The sequence below is a fragment of the Cavia porcellus genome, unplaced genomic scaffold (assembly GCF_034190915.1).
Source record: "Cavia porcellus strain 051 isolate PalLab524CR breed Dunkin Hartley unplaced genomic scaffold, mCavPor4.1 scaffold_18, whole genome shotgun sequence".
In the NCBI taxonomy this organism is placed as follows: Eukaryota; Metazoa; Chordata; class Mammalia; order Rodentia; family Caviidae; genus Cavia; species Cavia porcellus.
Genome location: NW_026947501.1, coordinates 21,127,201 through 21,145,128, shown reverse-complemented (window position 1 = coordinate 21,145,128; position 17,928 = coordinate 21,127,201). Strand labels below are relative to the sequence as shown.

The window sequence follows — 17,928 nt, the reverse complement described above, 5'->3', positions numbered from 1 at the left end:
CCACAAACTTCGCTTTCTCACACTTTAATATGTGAGTGACGTAAAAGGAACATGAACACCCTCTGAAATGAATTCAGTGGATCAAAGCCTTGGGGTAACAACTGCCCCCGTCTGCATCTCTTCTTAATTAATCTCTTCCTCATCATCGCCTTGCAGGTAACGGTGATGGACAGGGAGGGTACTCGAACATGACAGACACTTACAAGGGAAGGGAGTCCCACATGAGTGGCACTCCTCGTGCCTGGCCAAGTCTAGAATATTCTCTATTCTGACATAAAAGGACATTCAGACAAATAGCGTGTGAAATGAAGATACATACAAGAATAATACTAGACTCTGAATTTCTTGTTATGTTGTCACTCATACTCAGAAATAAGCACCTGTCCTCACCACAGCATCTGTCAGCAAAAAACATGATGATGATGATGATGATGATGATGATGATGATGATGATTGCAGCAGCAGCTAACACACACAATACTCACCCTGTGCCAGACCCTAAGTTCTAAGTTCTAGACGGTAACATTTTCAATGTTCTCAACAACCCTCTAAGTAGATACTAATGTTACCTCCACTTTACAAATAAGTTTAGGCTGTTCCTCCATGCTAGAGGAGGCACTCTAAATTGAGTGAATAAGTAACCAAAAGGATAAATAAAATACAATGCGAATCAGTGTCTGATCATTTCTTTATCAAAAGCCTCCCTAATTTCATTCTCGTCTCTGTATTTCTAATGGAAAGAGAACTACTTTTTAAAAAAATAGATCAGGGGCTGGGGATTTAGCTCAGCAGCATAAGCACCTGCCTTGCAAGCAGGCAGTTGTGATTTCAATCCCTGGTACCAATAAAAAAAAAAATCAGAAAGCTTTCAGTTACTAGGTCATTTCTTAACCTGGTACAAAAGTAAGGTGTTGAGGTGGGAAGGTAAGTTGAAAAGCCCAACCAACTCAGTTTTTGTTCTCCCAATCACACATTTATACTTAAAGTAATTCTCACATATGAAGCAGAGTCATGAATCTGCCATAGGATGGTGATACAGAGCTCACAAACTCCAACAAAATGGTTGTTTGTTTAAAGATTTCCATCACCTAGTATTGTATCTAGCACCTAGTAGGTACTTTACAAATTCATGTAGAATAACAGAAAATCAGAACAACAAAGCTTCATGTTTTCTGGTTTTCTAATTCTAAATTCATAAGATTTTCTCTAAAAGGCCCAAATTGTTAATGCCAATCTCAGTGGAAGGAAGGAAACCGATCTTAAATACCACTTATTTCTTTAGGTTGCAATTGGAAAAATTATATCTAACGACCCAGCCAAATAAATAACAGTGTCAGGACTATGGAGAAGCAAAACTGCGGGGAACAAGGGCGAGCTCAAGGAAGCAGGCTTAGGAATTGAGGCAATGGCCCCCCATTCTTGTACCCACTCTCTTTCTGCCTCTTGCCCCCATCACAGGTCACACACAGAAATGGCAGTGTCATTGCTGTCATTTTGGTCTTCTGCAATAGGAACTGGATTAGTCCTCGCCAGCCAAAGCTCCACATAGATAAGTCCAGAGCAATGCTGATAGGTGGTGGGAAGGAATTTGAGGAAGTGACAAGAAATGCCACATCATCCACCATAAAGAAAGCTTTCCCACAAAGTGGCCTGGAGGTGGCTGCATAGCAACTGGTGATCAGAAAAATGCAGATAAATGCAGAACTCTTATAGAGTTGGGACAGAGAGCCAGCTGCAAACAATGCATGCCACGTCCTTCAGCAACTATTAGGAAAATGTAAGACCCCCACCACACACACATACTTATTTCTCCCTCAGGTGGCAGAGAAGACCTTGTGCTGAGAATCCTATGTGTCCTTCTGCTGGGGGGACCAGCATAATTGGGGCAGCAGTCCCATTTCTGCTCCTTTCTAAGATATCAACCACAGAATGACCAGTAACTTGAGTGAGTGTGTGTGCATATGTGTGTATATTTTATTTCTAGGTTGCAGGGGAGGGTATTGCCATGTCAGAAATAAACTTTTCTAATTTCATTTGCCAAACAATGGGCATCATAATAATCTGCAATGGCATCTGTCTTTGTTATTCACAAAAGTTTCATAGAAAAGTGGAAGTTGACGAGCAGTTATTCTCTAAAGAAATTTACAAGTAAAGAAAATAGGTCCTGGTAAAATAAACTAGGGGTAGTACAACTCTTCTGTTGTTAGTTTTTAAAGATAACAAGAAATTCCATTTCTTGATCATCTGTAGTAAGACTTTTTTTTACTTGTATTTTAAAATTGCACTCAACTCATTGTCATGAAAATGTATTCAAAGCTTTTCTGAGAGACTGTCAAAAGGAAATCTATATTTTGAAATAGACTAAAAAGTCAAATATTTTATCAAAACTTGCACTGTATTTTGTACTATTAAATAATACTAGTAACTAACTTAAAAGAGAAAACTAGGCTAGATCTCAGCTTGTATGCTGAGCGAATAAATCCCATCATACCTGTGTTCCAAACTTCCTTTCGAGAAACTGCCTCAAATTCTGCTACCTCAAATTATCCCAAACTTCTATCCGGAGAGAAATTCAAATTACATCTCAGAGGTTTCTGGGGGGCCATGGCTATTGACCAATCATATTTTCATGCAAAGTAGCCAGGAATTATTTCAATACATTTATTTTTGCTCATAACTCTTTGAAAACACACCAATAGGAAAGTATTAGAATTACATTCACTTACTCTCACATATTAGCATTAAATTATTAGTTGTATTAGTGGCTTACATTTACATTAAACTTGCAAATTATATAGGCCCTTATTTTCATTGTATGAGCATCTTAATTCTTTCCCTGTATGCATATCTAATCACTTGCTTACCTCTTATCACTGCAGGAACCTGGAGTTCTTAATTCTGTGGATTTCCACAGGGTAAAAATCTAGGCCACTGTTTATACACAGAAATCAATTCAGCCATCACCACACTATGCATCAAAATAACATTTTAAGAGTAAAAGTTGAAGCAGTGGCATTGAGCCAAAACACCTCTCTTCAAAGCGAGAATGCAGTGGGGTTTTAAGAGCAAATAGGGCAGGTCACTGAGGCTTAATGCCTCAGAAGAAATGGGGGATCCTTAATGGCCCAGAGTTTCTTGATTCAAAGCAAGGACTTAAGACACTGTGCCCAGAGAAAAGTACAGATTGCTCATCAACCCCTGCACTTCTAGAGTGTTTCACGTAAATATTCTCTCAGTCAATTCTCTCTCTGCTCCTAGTGAGATCACACTAGCCAATTATATTTTTATGCTTTAATTAAAACCAGAAAGAGCTACATAATTCTATTGCATTTTTTATAAGATCTTCATTTCTGAAACACAATATTATATTAATGTGATAGTTTCAAAAGAAATCATCTAACTAAGTATCATAAATCATAAAAACACCATGGTCTTTTTCTAGAAGTGTATTCAAACTACTAACTTCACTATTCACAAACTATCCCTACGCAAATTTACATTAGAGTCATAAAAAGTGTTTCTCCCATCCTTTTCTCCACAATCCAAATAAAGGTGAATTAAGAATATCTGAAAAAAAGTATATATGTTTATAGCCATTTCCCACAGTAAATAGGGTATTTTCCTCTGGGAATAAAACTACTGTTTATAACCCTTATCAGCTCAACAGCAATATAGCCATCAAGTCCAATCTGTAGTGGAAAAAAGTCAAGGTCAACAAGTACTTGCATTTTTGTTTATCTTTAGCTGCAATTGCTACTGACATTCAATTGGGTAATAAACATGAAGTCTATCAAATGTTCCCTATGAACAGATGATCCAGAAGCTATCTCAGTACAAGGCCATTGCTAGGTAATCAAACAATCCTGTTATAACAATTATGATTTGAGTAAATTTATTTATAGATGCAAACACCAGTGGCCTCTAAATGAATACTGTTGTACCATTACCACCACTGGAGTAATAGAGTAAGCAAGTACAAGAGGCCCCTGCTAGAATTACCCACCAACAATAGCAGGCATCCTGATGAGCACAGTACCATCCAGAGAAAAGGCTTTTTCCTCTTATCTTTTCTATTTAAAGACAATTTAGTCTAACTCAATACAGCCATGTCCTTTACTATGGCAGCTAGGTATCCTGAGCCCAGTTGTCTCTCTCTGCCTGAAAACCAATTCTACGGTTATGTGGGTGTGTGTCTACTTGGAACTGTTGCATTATCCCCTGAAGCCAGCATGGTTGCTACATTAGAAAACACTTCATTTGAACTTAGAAAGGTGCTAGAATTTGTTCAGTATGTTTAATTCTAAAGAGTTAGGTAAACATTTGGAATAAAGACCACATCATTCTTTCCAATCCATCATGAAGCTCACTGATAGCTACAGGAGTTACGCATTTGGATCCAGGCAGCACATGGCCCTATGCCACATTCGACTTACAGATTAAAAATAGAATCTGTTCCAGTGGCAAAGTAAGACACATTAAATTTACTGCCTCCATCTGAAAAATGAAAATTAAATCTAAGGGCTGTGCCTAGTATCTAAGACGAAAACCCTGACCCTCAGAAGGCAAACATACTGCTTCCACTTCAACTATGAAAAATGAGCCTCAGAAATATCCTTAGAACCTAAAAGTAATGCTTCCACCTTTTGTGATGCAGCTTTTATTAACATTTCATCATCATTTAGCAAAGCAAGTAAGGGACAATCCTGCTAAAAATGCATAAATCCATATAAATTCATGTTCTAGGAATATAGTGAAAACTAAACAAACCAAAACAACAACAACAAAACAAAGCCAAAAAAATCCCACAAAACCCCCACCAAATCCCCAAATCCTAGACATACAAAATGAAGGACACTATTTTTAAAGACAACTTTCCATGTAGATATACTAAGTACCAGGTGATTGTAGTTTTAGACAAATAAGTACTGCCTTGGCATTAAAAAATGCTTTATTTTTTTTAATATTCTGCCAAAATGTCAACATAACCTGACTTTCATCAACAGGCAAAAGCATACATTATTTCTAATCCTAGATTCTAGTAAGTCTTGGGCTACTAATTTGAAGACTTTGCATAAAAAGAAAACTTATCAGCCAGGAAGTGGGGAAGGCTGTATGTAGCACACCAGGCTTAGCATCCACTGGGAGCTCATACACACGGAGGCCTGTGAAACAAACATCTCCTCTGAACACTCAGGAAATGTTCATCAATCAGTTGTCAAGCAAAGGGGGAAGTCACCTCATTTTCAGGGTAGTAAACTGGTGGAATGAGTCACTGAATTCCCATGACAGCTTGACTAGGCTCTTCCTTCCCTGCAAGCCTTTGGTCCCCATGGAACCAGAACTTTCTCCAAGCAAACACACGTACAACAGAAAGACATAGAAGGCAGAAAAGTGTCATTTCTGCCAAGCAAAGGCCAGGGGGGGGGAAGTCACAGTTACCGCTGACTAGTTGCATTGTCTCCATATATAGAGAGCTGAGGAAGCACTGAAGATGACAGTGGACATGTTGGAAAGGGCACATGGTCCATTCAGCCAATATTATGAAACCAGGCCATCATCCCAGACCCTCCAGCTCTCTCAGTCTGGTCCTGTCCACCTCCTCCAGCCTCCTCCCTCTGCCTTAGATCAGATCCTTAATACACCTGTTTGGAAAACTATAGGGCTGTCTCCAGCCTTCCTATGCACAGATTCCTGCTTCATTCAGCTCTGAACAGGCCATAGCTCTGCTGTGTTCATTAAACAAACTCCACAGTCCTGGGACATAGAACCTTCTATACCACGGCCCTTTGCAGTTAGGTCCCTGCTGTCTCTTGCCCCTCACCTCACCTCACACCCTGTCCTCTGTTCATGCTGAGGCACGCCCCGAACCTCCACAGAGCCAGGCCCTCCTTCTCCTTTGTATCTCTACACAAACAGATTTCTTTTCCTCGAATCCTCCTTCTCCAAAGGTCTCAAGTTTCTATCAAAGACTCACTCCATTTGGAGAGCCAAATGGCAGGTCAGTAGTTTTTAAAAAAAAGTTTTCTTCTGAGGCTAACTCTGGAAGACAAGCGGGTAACTAAGAAGGGACCTTAGTCTGCATGAAGAATTCACATCTGAGCCACACCCAGTCTTGTTGAGGAAGGCTGCCAGAGGAAAACCCTGGAGAAGCCACACCTGTGCCAGGTAGTGGCTGCATCTTTGCTGGTTTGTTGGGTGCCATTCCTTGACTTCCAAATTGTACTGAGCCTAGTCGGTGACTTAACTTACCTGCTGTTTATTCTTCCGCTAAACTGTTGGCTTCTTAATTCCAGAGCTGTTCTTTTCATTCTGAATTCTCATATCTAGCACAAGGTTGGTGTGTAATGGACATTGGATCAAACCCATGAAGCTAATGAGCCTATCTCTGTTTTTACCTCTTCTACCTTTGAGAATATTCCTCTCATACGCTTAAAAATCACAGTATCAAGCAATACCTTTATTTGCATTGCAAGGTGATGTCCTTGGAATTGTGGCATGTTTATATAAATATTCATGTCTAGCCTCTTTCAATTCTATAGGCTGAAATCACATTCCTTCAGGACTTTCCTTTCTTAGAGACTTGTCTCCAGAATCTTCTATTTCTGGCATCCCAACTCAGCCCTTCCGTATCTTCATTTTAACTATCTTTTGTTTAAATTTCTCTGGCTATGTTTACCCTGTTTTTCGAGACAATAACTAGATCAACAAGAGTATTCTTATCGCCATCCCGGTTGCCAAATAATGAGGGAAAAGACTAAGGACTGCAGAGTGGAGTTGAACCCCTAAGCATGATCAGAAGAAATCAAATATTTATCAGTGATTATTATAGTTGTGGCCTTATGCCGGAAGCTGAGGGAAACTTAAGTCACCCAGATGTGGGTGGAGATACCAGTCTATACCATTTCACTGGACTTCCGTAAACACATGAAGGGAATTTCTTTTGGATCTTTATTCCAGTCAAGAGGATTTTTTTGAGTAACTTTCCTGAATGCTGTAAATCTTGTCAACTAATTATGTTTCACTCTTTGTTTTGGGTATTAGGAAGCTCATAGTCAAATTAACTGCCTGCTTCTAGCAATTGTACATGATCTTACAGTATATATTCTTTTGCACTATCTCCATGCTTTGTCTACTTAATTTTATGCTATTGAACACTCATATACTTTTGTTAATTTCCTTAAATCCTTTCTTAGAATAAGGAGGATATATATGCCTTTGAAAACTCAACGTACCAATTTACAAACATGTGATGCATAGTTTTTCCATTTTTCAATGATGGGAAAGTGATCCTTATCTGGTAAAGACTATATTTCAAGTCTTGATCTTTTTCCTCGGCTGGCAGGATGTAGTCTGATTCTCTTTCAAGGTGATAGGCAGCAGCAAGGAACCACACCTTCCAGTCAGCCATAAGAGCATAAGGGTGAAATACTAATACTCCATAATGTGATGTGTCGCTAATCTACGACATTTGGTAGGTTAGGTACATTAAACACATTTTGTATTTTCAATAGTTTTACACTACAGTGGGTATATATGGATGCAGTGTCATCATAATTTAAGGAGTATCCAAATATGTTTTTGTCCCAAGGTAGAAAAAGGATGTCAAGATGCTACCTGTCCAGGTTTCATAGGTACATTTTAATCACAATACTCAAGAAAAAATTTAAACAAACAAGTAAAATTGCTAAAAAGATAGCATTGATCAAATAAGTCTATTGACAAATCAAATATTTTTATATTCACTCTTTAATTCTCCCTCTTATTTATTTATTTGTACCGGGGATCGAACTCATGACCTCATGCTTGCCAGGTAGGTGCTTACACCGGTAAGGTAATCACCAGCCCCTGTTCTCCCTCTTTTAAAAAATGTGATCATAAATAAAATTTAACATTTGCTACATAAATTCATAGTCTCTTTTTCTCTGATATGAAAATGAGTATGAGGAAATTCTACTTTATTTTGTTGCTAAGAAATAAAACAAGCTATGTCTAGAAGGGTTGGTATTGGTAAGTGGGGGAAAGCCAAACTAATTGTACTAATCAGACAGAATACTTTCAGGGTAAGTAATTATGGAAAATTTTTCTGCAAATTTTCTGAACTAATCTACAAAGCCAGACACTTGAGCAAACCCCAACTTTACCAACTACACTACTGTCCAGGTAGTAGACTACTGCGACCAATCAATACAAAAAATAGACAGTTCATATATCTTTTTAAGGAAAATATCTGGCATCAAATTACAGGTAATTTTTTGCTAGCCAACAGCCCTACTACTATCTCTAACTAGTGCTATCATTTATTGGGGAGAAAAATTCAGGGACAGAGCTAAATATTACATCCCAGAGGATGAAATCATATCTGCTTCCAGGAAGGGCAAAGGCAGATATAAAAGGGTTTTTTTTTTTTTTTTTTTTTTTTCCCAACATAGCAAATTTACTCCTGCTCCAGGGTCCCATGCTGGAATTCATTCTCACTTGCAGGAACAGCCATTGCTATCTCTGCCTATCTTTTGTTAGTTACCCACCGAGGAACACACGATGCTATCCACGGTGGGAGTACACGGAACAAGGAGTTACATGGGTGGTGCAATTTAAAGTACATCTCCAAACCCATCTACCACCAAGCTCCGCACTGAACATTTCCTTAATTGATTTTGTTGAAATGCATCTCTAGGACCCAGGACAGGTGAGAGCTCAGCATCTATTTGCACTCTGACAGATTTCCTTAGGAAATCAGATTTCTGTTACCCAGAAGAAATCAGTCACAGGCAAAATGTAGTGCAGTGGTAGTTTGAAAAGAGACTTCTCAATCCTCTTTAAGAAATAATGATTCATCAATGGCTCGATGCCTATAACTGTGCTGGGAATAGGATATTCGAAGAGAAAGAATACACAGTCCTCTAACAGGTAGTCTTCTGGAAAGGAGGGCTCATAAATGACTCATTCCAACACATGATAAAATGATAAGAACACAAAATATCAGTATAGCACAGAAGAGAGTCACTTCCTTAAACCTGGAGATTTATGGAATAACTTCCTGGAGATAGTTGAATTCAGTCCTAACCTGGACTACATAGACCTTTCTCTGCCCCTAGGGGCACTATGGTGAGACTTGAAGAGACAAATGTAACTGGAAGGGTGAAAAAAATCACATATTTATTCCCATTACCCTCTACTTAGGATTAACATTTCCTTCGCACATGGATATAGGAAAGAAACAAATCACAGAATTATTAGCAAGACCTGTGGTTTTGTCTGCCCAAAAAACATATTTATGTATCATAATATACTTCTTAAAAATATTTTACGTTCTTCACAACTGTTTGCAGCCTCACTGTTTGAATGTCCACTTTGTATGCTTTGATACTGTGATTTGAGCAACTATCTCTAAGATGATAATATGTAATCTATTAACTGGTGATTTCTTACTTTTTTTTTTTTTTTTTGTAGTTCTGTATTACTTGTACCCTTACACCGCTTTGTTTTGTTTTGTGTTTTTCTCTTTTTCCTTTTAAATAAAATTTTAAAAAAATATTTTACGTTCTTATTTCAAAATTGTACTAGATCATGGAATTACTGATAGGCCTTATTATTTCATGAAAATTTAATAAAGCCCTTACATTGGTATTATTGCAATTCTTTGAAACTTTTTTTCAAGGATGGCATTTTCATATCATTAGTTCACCATATTGTCCTAGGCACCATGAGCTTTCAATACATAAATAAAATACTACTCTGATAAAGTATCCATTGGCTTCAGCAGATCACCAAAGGCTTCCCCTTTCTTCTCCAAGATGTCAAGGTCTCTTGAAGAAGATAAATATGAGTTGGCAGCCAGGTGACTAATGGTGACAGAAGCAAAGATGATCCCCATGGTTCAGATAGCAGAGTGGCCACATGTTCTGTTTCAGCCAGCACCACTGACCACACAGGTCACCGTAGCCGGGTCATTGGCATATTGGAAAATAAATACACGGCTCCTTAAGAATACTCAGTATTTACTGACTATTTTACTGACACATCTTGGTGCTCTTGGGAACAGACATACAGTTCCTGAGGACACACAGACACTGACCTGCTCATTTTCATAGCCTCCTTCAGAGCATCTGACATATAATAAGCACCTAATCCATTTTGATGACTTGACTAGAATGATAAATGTACATTCCCCCCTTAAATACAACTCCTCATATCACTTGGCTCATCTACAGAAGAGATTGTAATTCTAAACATTTTTATCTCCTTGAGCTATGTTAAATGACTGCTTCCCTAAAATTAACATCCTCACTCTGGCTTGCCAAGAATGACATCGTGTAAAGAATCTCCACCTGGGACAGTGGAGTCATTCCTCGTGTATTTTTGTGGATAGAAACTAAAACACGTGTGTAAGCTCTGCCAGACTTTGTGCGGTGGCCCTGGAACGCCTGGGTGAGCCAACCTGAAAAGCAAGTTACTGCTGATGGTTTACAATCCAATTCAGAAGTGAGAGAAGAAGGGAAAGTGTAGTAGGGTAAGAGAAAAGAAAGACCTTTCATAAGAGCCAATTACCAATCAAAATCTGGCTTGTTAAAGCTAAGATTACCATTTTTTTCATTTACAGAAAGCAATAATAATGCACATTATTCAGTGTGGAATATATTCTTTTACATATCATACACGTTTGGCAAATGTCTTAGAGTTTTGGAAAGAAACAACTGAGTATTACAAACAATGAACTCCTGGGTCCACTGCAACAGAAAATGGATTCCACTCTCCCTAAAATGTTAATGCTCTTCCAGCCAAGGCGCATTCTCTAATTTATAGCAGACTGAGTGAAACTGAAATGTAGGTACCATTTTACAAAGTTTTCATGCTTCTGGCTGCCCAGCCAAATGAACTGAGATAACATGATTATTCATAATTCTACATAATTCTGCGACATTTTCATTCATTAAAAATAATGCAGGATTCTTGGGCAACAAAGTAATTAATTCCAGAATATGTGTATAATTTTAGAAGTTGTACAAATCACAGTGATGCCATTATTCCTGAAAAGCAAGAGTGACAACAAAAATCCAAATCTATTACTTGTAACAGAACCCTGGTATCTGCATAGGTGACAAAGCCAGATGCCAGGAGCAAATTCTGTGACACCACCTAGCAGATCTTCTATTAAATGTATACCGAAGGGAAAATAGATTTGTGGCTTTAAGGCTATGCTTAATAAATATTACACCTTCTAAGGGTCAAAAATGAGAGGATATAAATTGATAAGAAATCCAGACCATGACTTCGCACATAAATAAAAATGAACAATCATCAGAAAATATAAGAAATGACCCTGTTGACTAATGTCCTGCCTTTTTGAATTGAGGGTCAGACCCATTCAAACCCAATAACAGGAGGATGGAATCAGTAAAGGTCAGTCAAAGACAAGCTGAAACTCCAACCGTCTAGCTGACCTTCAGAGCTTTGTGACAAATTGCTATCAGTCAATGTCAACTAATGACAGGAGCTCTTTGGCTAATCAATTGTTCTAAAAATGATCAAGAAAACTACTCACAGGACAGCTCATTTTCACATCAATGCCTGTGAAGTATGAAAAGCTCATTTTTTGAGTTTTTAATAAGCTCATAAGTAAAGCAGTTACTTGGTAACAGAGGTCACCTTACAGAAAAAGGCAGAACCTTTGTCTGTCTTTTACATATTCTTTTATTATCATATTATAGTAAAAATATGCCATGGATATGCCAGAGGGCTACATAATAAAGTAGGCAACACTTCACCCACTTTTGTGACAGGTATTTTTTGTGTTACAAAGAAATATTTCTAGCTGTAAATAACTTCCAAAGCATTATTTGGTTGTTTAAGATAAAACAATGATTTCAAGTGTGCTAGAGAGATTGGCTGATAGAAGATGCACGTTCAATGAAAATGCTTATGGCCAAGTGAATGCCTTGAAATATATAGTTACTGCTCTCTGGTGATGAACTTATTTTTCTTATAGGTGGCCTGCTTTCATGATGCTGGAAGTCAAGCAAATGAAGAACAGAAAATTGTTACTCATGTTTGATAAGTCAACAAAAGGACGCTAAGTATATTATGAGATGTTCTCAGGAAAACTGCTCTCTATCCAAACAGCTAATTCAACATGTTTGATAAGCTAATCATATCGACCTTTTGCTATCAGGGATTTGTGAAGTATAATAACTTCCTCTTTCTCTTTTTACACCTGACTTTTCCCACCAGGAAGTCATTTCCCTATTCTGCCTGCCACCACATACAAAGGCCACATTTTAATTTGCAGTTCCACATGAAACATAGCCAAAGTAACACACGGGGCTGCCATGGTGTAAGGGCCACAGCCTGTGGTCACAATTACACCTCCCTTTTCCCTTTTCTTAAAAGTGTATTATTAGTCAAAAGACGTTATTGACATTCAGTGCTACTGAAATATAAGAAGTCTAGAGACTGATACAAAGCTTACGAAGTAAATGGGAACAAATATGAATCAGTCAAACCACTTGACAGACAGGCAAATGAAGCAAAATAAAATAAAGCAACTATTTCAGTATTTTTTCTCATTTTCAAAGTTCTTAAATTATTACAAATATTTTGCGTTTGAAATTGGCTGGAATTTTTTTTTTTTAAAGAAACCTGTTTCTAAACAAGCGGTACTAACTTTGTGTTTTCATCTAAAAAACTGCAAACAGACAGCAGTTTCAGATTACACCCTAAACCTGAGTTGCCACGGTAGTTTTTCAAATTAAAATATCTTCTGTGGCCTCAACCACTCTCAAGTTGTCCATAGGAAAGAAATAAAGGCGGGAGGGCAACACTTAAGCCGAGCCATAATTGGAAGTATGTGAAAAATGAAGTGTCAGTTTGGTCAATAAAGGGCAAAGGTCAAGGGGAACCGGAGCCCAAACTCTGCGCGAAATGTGCTCATTAAGACATCCAATCAGCGTGGTCCTTCCCACCTATCCCATTATTCATCGGACAGCTGACTGTTTCAAATGCCCGGGTTTGGGCTGTTATTACTTTTCTTCTTCATGTAAAAAGGCGAGCTGGTATATAAATCGTTGCTCAGTCATCTGGAACACAATGTGGCCCTTCCCCACCCCCTCTAGGCAGCTCTGCCTGCCGGCTTCCCAGGTCTGCCTTGAGATTCCCCTCAATAACAATATGGAATTGCCTTCTGCCTATAGGTTGCCTGAACTCATACAAAAGCTGGTGTGGAGGGGGTGGGGCAGTGGGCGGCTTTGCAACTATTGATACATTATTATAACGAAATAGCAGTGCTTTTCAATTATCCTTCTTTCAAGAAACATGCTGGGTTTGCTTTTTTCCTCGCCCAGTGGTAACTATTGTTAGTATGAGTCCTGCCCCCAAGAGGAGAAGTTCAGTGGGTTTTAGAGGTACCAGCAACCACCTTTAGGGTTGAAATGTTTCACATCAAATTCCAATGTCGAAATCACACTTTATCTTCACAAAAGAGGAAAATTCGATGAGCTTTAAGTAGGAAATGTTTCACAAGAGAAATACCCTCACTTGTTTTCTATGCTCTTATTCTCGATTCAATAAGTCTTGGAGTGAAATGATATGGGCTCTTAATACATAATACAAATTAATCATATCAGTCATCAGGCTCCTTCTGCAAATAGCTCAGTCTCCATTCTACTCACACACAACACTGGGCTCTCGCTCCCCGAGCAGAGTCTCAGCTGACTCTGTCTCATTCAAGGCTATGTGTTCAGGACAGACCACAACACTGGGCCTACCACAGACATCTAACTGGGAAAAGGGATCCAACTGCTAACAGAAAAAAGGTCCCACAGGTGATCTGGCTCGTTTTCCTAAGCTGCACCAAAGAATGACAACCCAAAGGATATGGCACCTGGGAGCTCGGGCTCTGGAGTCAGATGTTCAGAGTTTCAAGTCTCAACTAGACCACCAACCAGAAGGTGGCCTTGGGCAAGTCTTCTAGCCTCTCTGATCCTCCATAACCTTGGTGCACAGACTGAGGGGATGGAAATAGCCACACTGACTGACAGTGTTTAATGTCCTACTTTAATATTTTATTACTATCATTTATTCACTCTCTAGACTTTGTATCAAAGGCAGAAATGTGCCCAGACTCAAACTGTGGCCAAAGCTTCTTGCAAAGCAGAGTAGCTGCAACAGCTCCTGAGAAGGAGAGAGAATCTGGAGGAAAGAGGTACCAGGATTGCTTGATGTTCTCCTCTAAACACACACAGTAGGATAAAAAAAAGAAGCACACGCTTCTCTGCCATCATATTATCAGGCATTACTTGTGAGTCCTAAGATCCTCTCTCCCCGAAGTCCAGGACCAAAATCCCAGGGCTCACTGTGACAGTTCCTGTCCCATATTTCTGAGCTACTTGCTTTTCTCCTACATAATGGGAAAGCAGTAAATAATTGACAGGAAGAAAATAAGAATTTAATCTAATATCTTTGGAAATGCTTTGAGGAAGTTAAAACAGTAGACAAAATCAATGTTGTGGCAACTACAGCAGAATCCTCAACCAAATATAGATGTGAAGCCTCCCTTTTAAATGTCAATTTAAAGGGCTTCACTATTAAAGAATCAATTTCCTGCAAGGTGCCACAAGTGTTAATATTAAATGAAAGCGGATGACATGGGCAGAGTTGCCATGATGAATAATTTTAGCTGTTGGAAAGATTATGTAAATCATGAATAAACATTAATTCCCTGAATAATAATATCTGTGGTGTTTTCTTAATTACATATCTTATGGACATTCTCCCTAGCCTGCTCATAATTAAATTTTTATTTCATTTTTGTGCTTATATAAAAATGTGTTCTATAACTATTTCATCATTTGCAACAGCCATTAACTTAGAAAATTATCAGGTACTGCAAATTCCCAAATTTGCTAGAACCTTAACCAGGAACTGATGGGTACTGTCTTTTGGAATCCATCAGAACATTAAAATTTTCCCATATAACTTATTTTATTTACTTTGAAATTTCAAAAGACTAGGACTCAATTGACATATATTATAGCCTGATACATGTCTGCATCATGCAACTGATAGGCTATTTAACAGAAGGCTAAAGCCTACAGGATTTCTTTCTTTTTTCCTATTTCTTTACATTTTTTTGGTATCATAAGCACCACAATGAAGTGGTAAAAACTGAAAAGAAATGAGTAAAAAAAGAAATACAGTACAAATAATATAGTAGAGAAAGTTTTAAAATATGTATTACTCCTGCCTGTGGGGGAAACACCTCTTTGGATATGTTCTTGACAGATTGAGTTATTTCTGTCTATTGGGTATGTATAAAGACATATTTATGGATTTATAAATCTTTTGAAGAGGGCTGTTATTTACCCAGTTGACTAAAATGAACTCAAACTGTGTAAATAACTATTTAGGACATGTACTATGGGCCAAATGCTGGCACCGTTTACACGTCTGGGCCTGCCAGAAAAGGCAGACAGGGGAAACATGGAAAAGCCACTGTGCACAGTTAATCTGAAGGCTGCACAAAGACTCAGCTCCACAGGTCTCAGGGATGAAAAACGAGGTTTAGAAGGGTCGTGTTTGGCATGGAAATGTGCATAAAGTGTTGCAGTAACATTTGCAAGCACCATTCTGCATTTAGCAGCAATAAATCTCATTGCCAAAGAAAACCCACCAAGGCAGGGTTAGGGAGGCGGAAGGTGTGGCTCTCACCACCACTGTCCAGCAGGTAGAGGCCAGGGAGGGGATGACAGCACAGACAGCTGCTATTGCATCTCACTGGCCCGAACTTTGTTCTTTGGTGGAGATATGAGGAACAGGATATGATGAGAAGCGTTTTGTGTTTATCATTGGGACACTGAAATTTTAGGTTCTGCACTGCACTGGGACCTCACTATGTCCCAAAGCCAGCCACATGTTATTTTCCACATCTGTGAAATGGGGCTGCAGCTGCTTCATCTGCCATCAGGATTGTTTTAAATGGTTCAACTGAGGCCACTCACGTGAGATGATTCATGTAGTTGTCTTAAATTTAAAAAGACATACTGAGAAAAAATATAAAAAGAAACATTCTAAATGCCAAACCAGTATTGTGAAAAGTACATGCTTCCTGGTTACAATCAAATTCATTATTAAATAGGTCTTGGAAGATCACTTGATGAAATCAGAAAAGAAGCACCAGATTTTTAATTCTTTCTCATGCTCACTAGAGGAGAAGGGCGCATACCCCTCTGAAAAATCTTCCTGTTAGGGTGTGCTTGAGAAAACTTACACATTACAGTCTTACATTCAAGTACATTTCAGCAGTTCTCAAGCCTTTATGGGCAGTTCAAGCTCCTGCCTTTCTTAGATGATATATGTTTTAAAAAGCAAGAAATGAAAAAGAAACAAACAAAATGCTAGGCTATGACCCCATGTAGCAATTCTAGGATATGGGAAAAAGATTTTAGATGCCATTTACACCGCTTTGAAAACTCACAGTGTAAATATGAATTCTGAAAGTCAGGCTTTCTGTTGAAAGTGCTGATATCACCTTAACTCTAGCTCTGTGAACAGCGGTGCCATAACATATACATACACTCCTGAAAGAAAAAAGAACCCTCGGATTTATGCTGCTTATCATCTTCCAGTAAAAGTCAGAAGTCAGAGGTCACCTGCTTCTGCCTCGGCTCTGGACTAGTTTACTGTTCCACGCTCCATTTTTACTAGGCTTACACTTCTGATGAAGTCAGCAACTTTTCTTTGAACAATAAAATGTCTCAAATGCTTAAAATTTTATTTGTAGAAGTTATTCCCAGGGCAAATAGCATACATGTACCTTAAAAGAAACCTGAATTTTCCTGCTCTGGTTTTCACATTAATCATGCTATATTCACTTTGCAATTCTAGTTGGTGTAGTCCAACTAAGTTAGACAACAAAATTCCTTGGTTGTCCAACAGCGCTCCCAGCAAACATGATCACAAAACCAGATTTTAAAGTATATATCTACTTCAGACTCACAGTCAACTTCAATAAACTAGTCTTTTTATATTCAGATAAAGAATTCACTTTAAACGTTAATTGCATTAATTGAACACAAAATCTACTGCATTAGGGCCCCATCAAAAGAGTAAGACATTTGACTATTCATTCATCTTTTTGCTGAACTCTCACTTGGTGTTTAAACTTTATTTCCTATTAGTTATAGTCAAACAGGTACATTTGTGGACACCCACATAAACACACAGGTATGGGCATTCAAAGCACAGCACAAGCTAAGTTGCTATCTCTCCCTGATTCCATTTAATATGGCCTTGCAATGAAGTCAAGCCCTTAAGAAAATGAAATAAGTAAAACCAGAAACATGGCCTCAACCTCATGCAGAGGGAAGCCCGCTTAGGTTGCCCTCTAATCATCTTAAGACACCAATGTTCACTTGGAATCATAGTGGAGATTTCTTGATGACCCCTTGAAAAGCCCTGAAGGGCAAGTGGGAATAATACATTCTATTTGTATAGAAGGGCATTAGTGCCATCCTGCTTATCCACATCTGAACTTCTAATCTGCTTCTCTAATCTTGCCCTCAGTCAACCCACTGACCCTGTTTCACAGAGGTGACCAGGTGACACCAGCCGTTAGGCAGCTGGGATGGCAGAAAGGAAGAATTAGGGAACTGATCAAGATGAGCTGATTCTCAAACTGTGTAGAATTTATACTCTAGGAGAAACTGTCTAGGTACTAACCAACCAGACGTTTCTGATTTTTCAACCCTTGAAATGAAACAAATAGCAAAAGAGAATGAGAACAGCTCTCCTACCTTGCTCACTGCTGTTATCCCCACTGTGTGACGTGTGGCCCCCACTGGAAGGGCCTGGGGTTCCTCCTGAACGGGTGGATGCTGTGTCATCATGATCTCTGTTCCAAGAGGGCTGTGGGGGCACAAATCAGAAACCCAATTA

General features: G+C 38.7%; 1 protein-coding gene across 2 annotated transcripts in view; it reads right to left on the bottom strand.

The window, feature by feature from the left end:
- The window catches only part of Meis1 (Meis homeobox 1), a 127,920-nt gene that overhangs the window by 80,963 nt on the left and 29,029 nt on the right, over positions 1-17,928 (bottom strand). For both annotated transcript variants that reach the window (XM_063229527.1, XM_063229528.1), the window contains exon 7: positions 17,787-17,898. In XM_063229527.1, the coding sequence (XP_063085597.1) occupies positions 17,787-17,898 (112 nt within the window). The remainder of the gene's footprint in view (positions 1-17,786; positions 17,899-17,928) is intronic.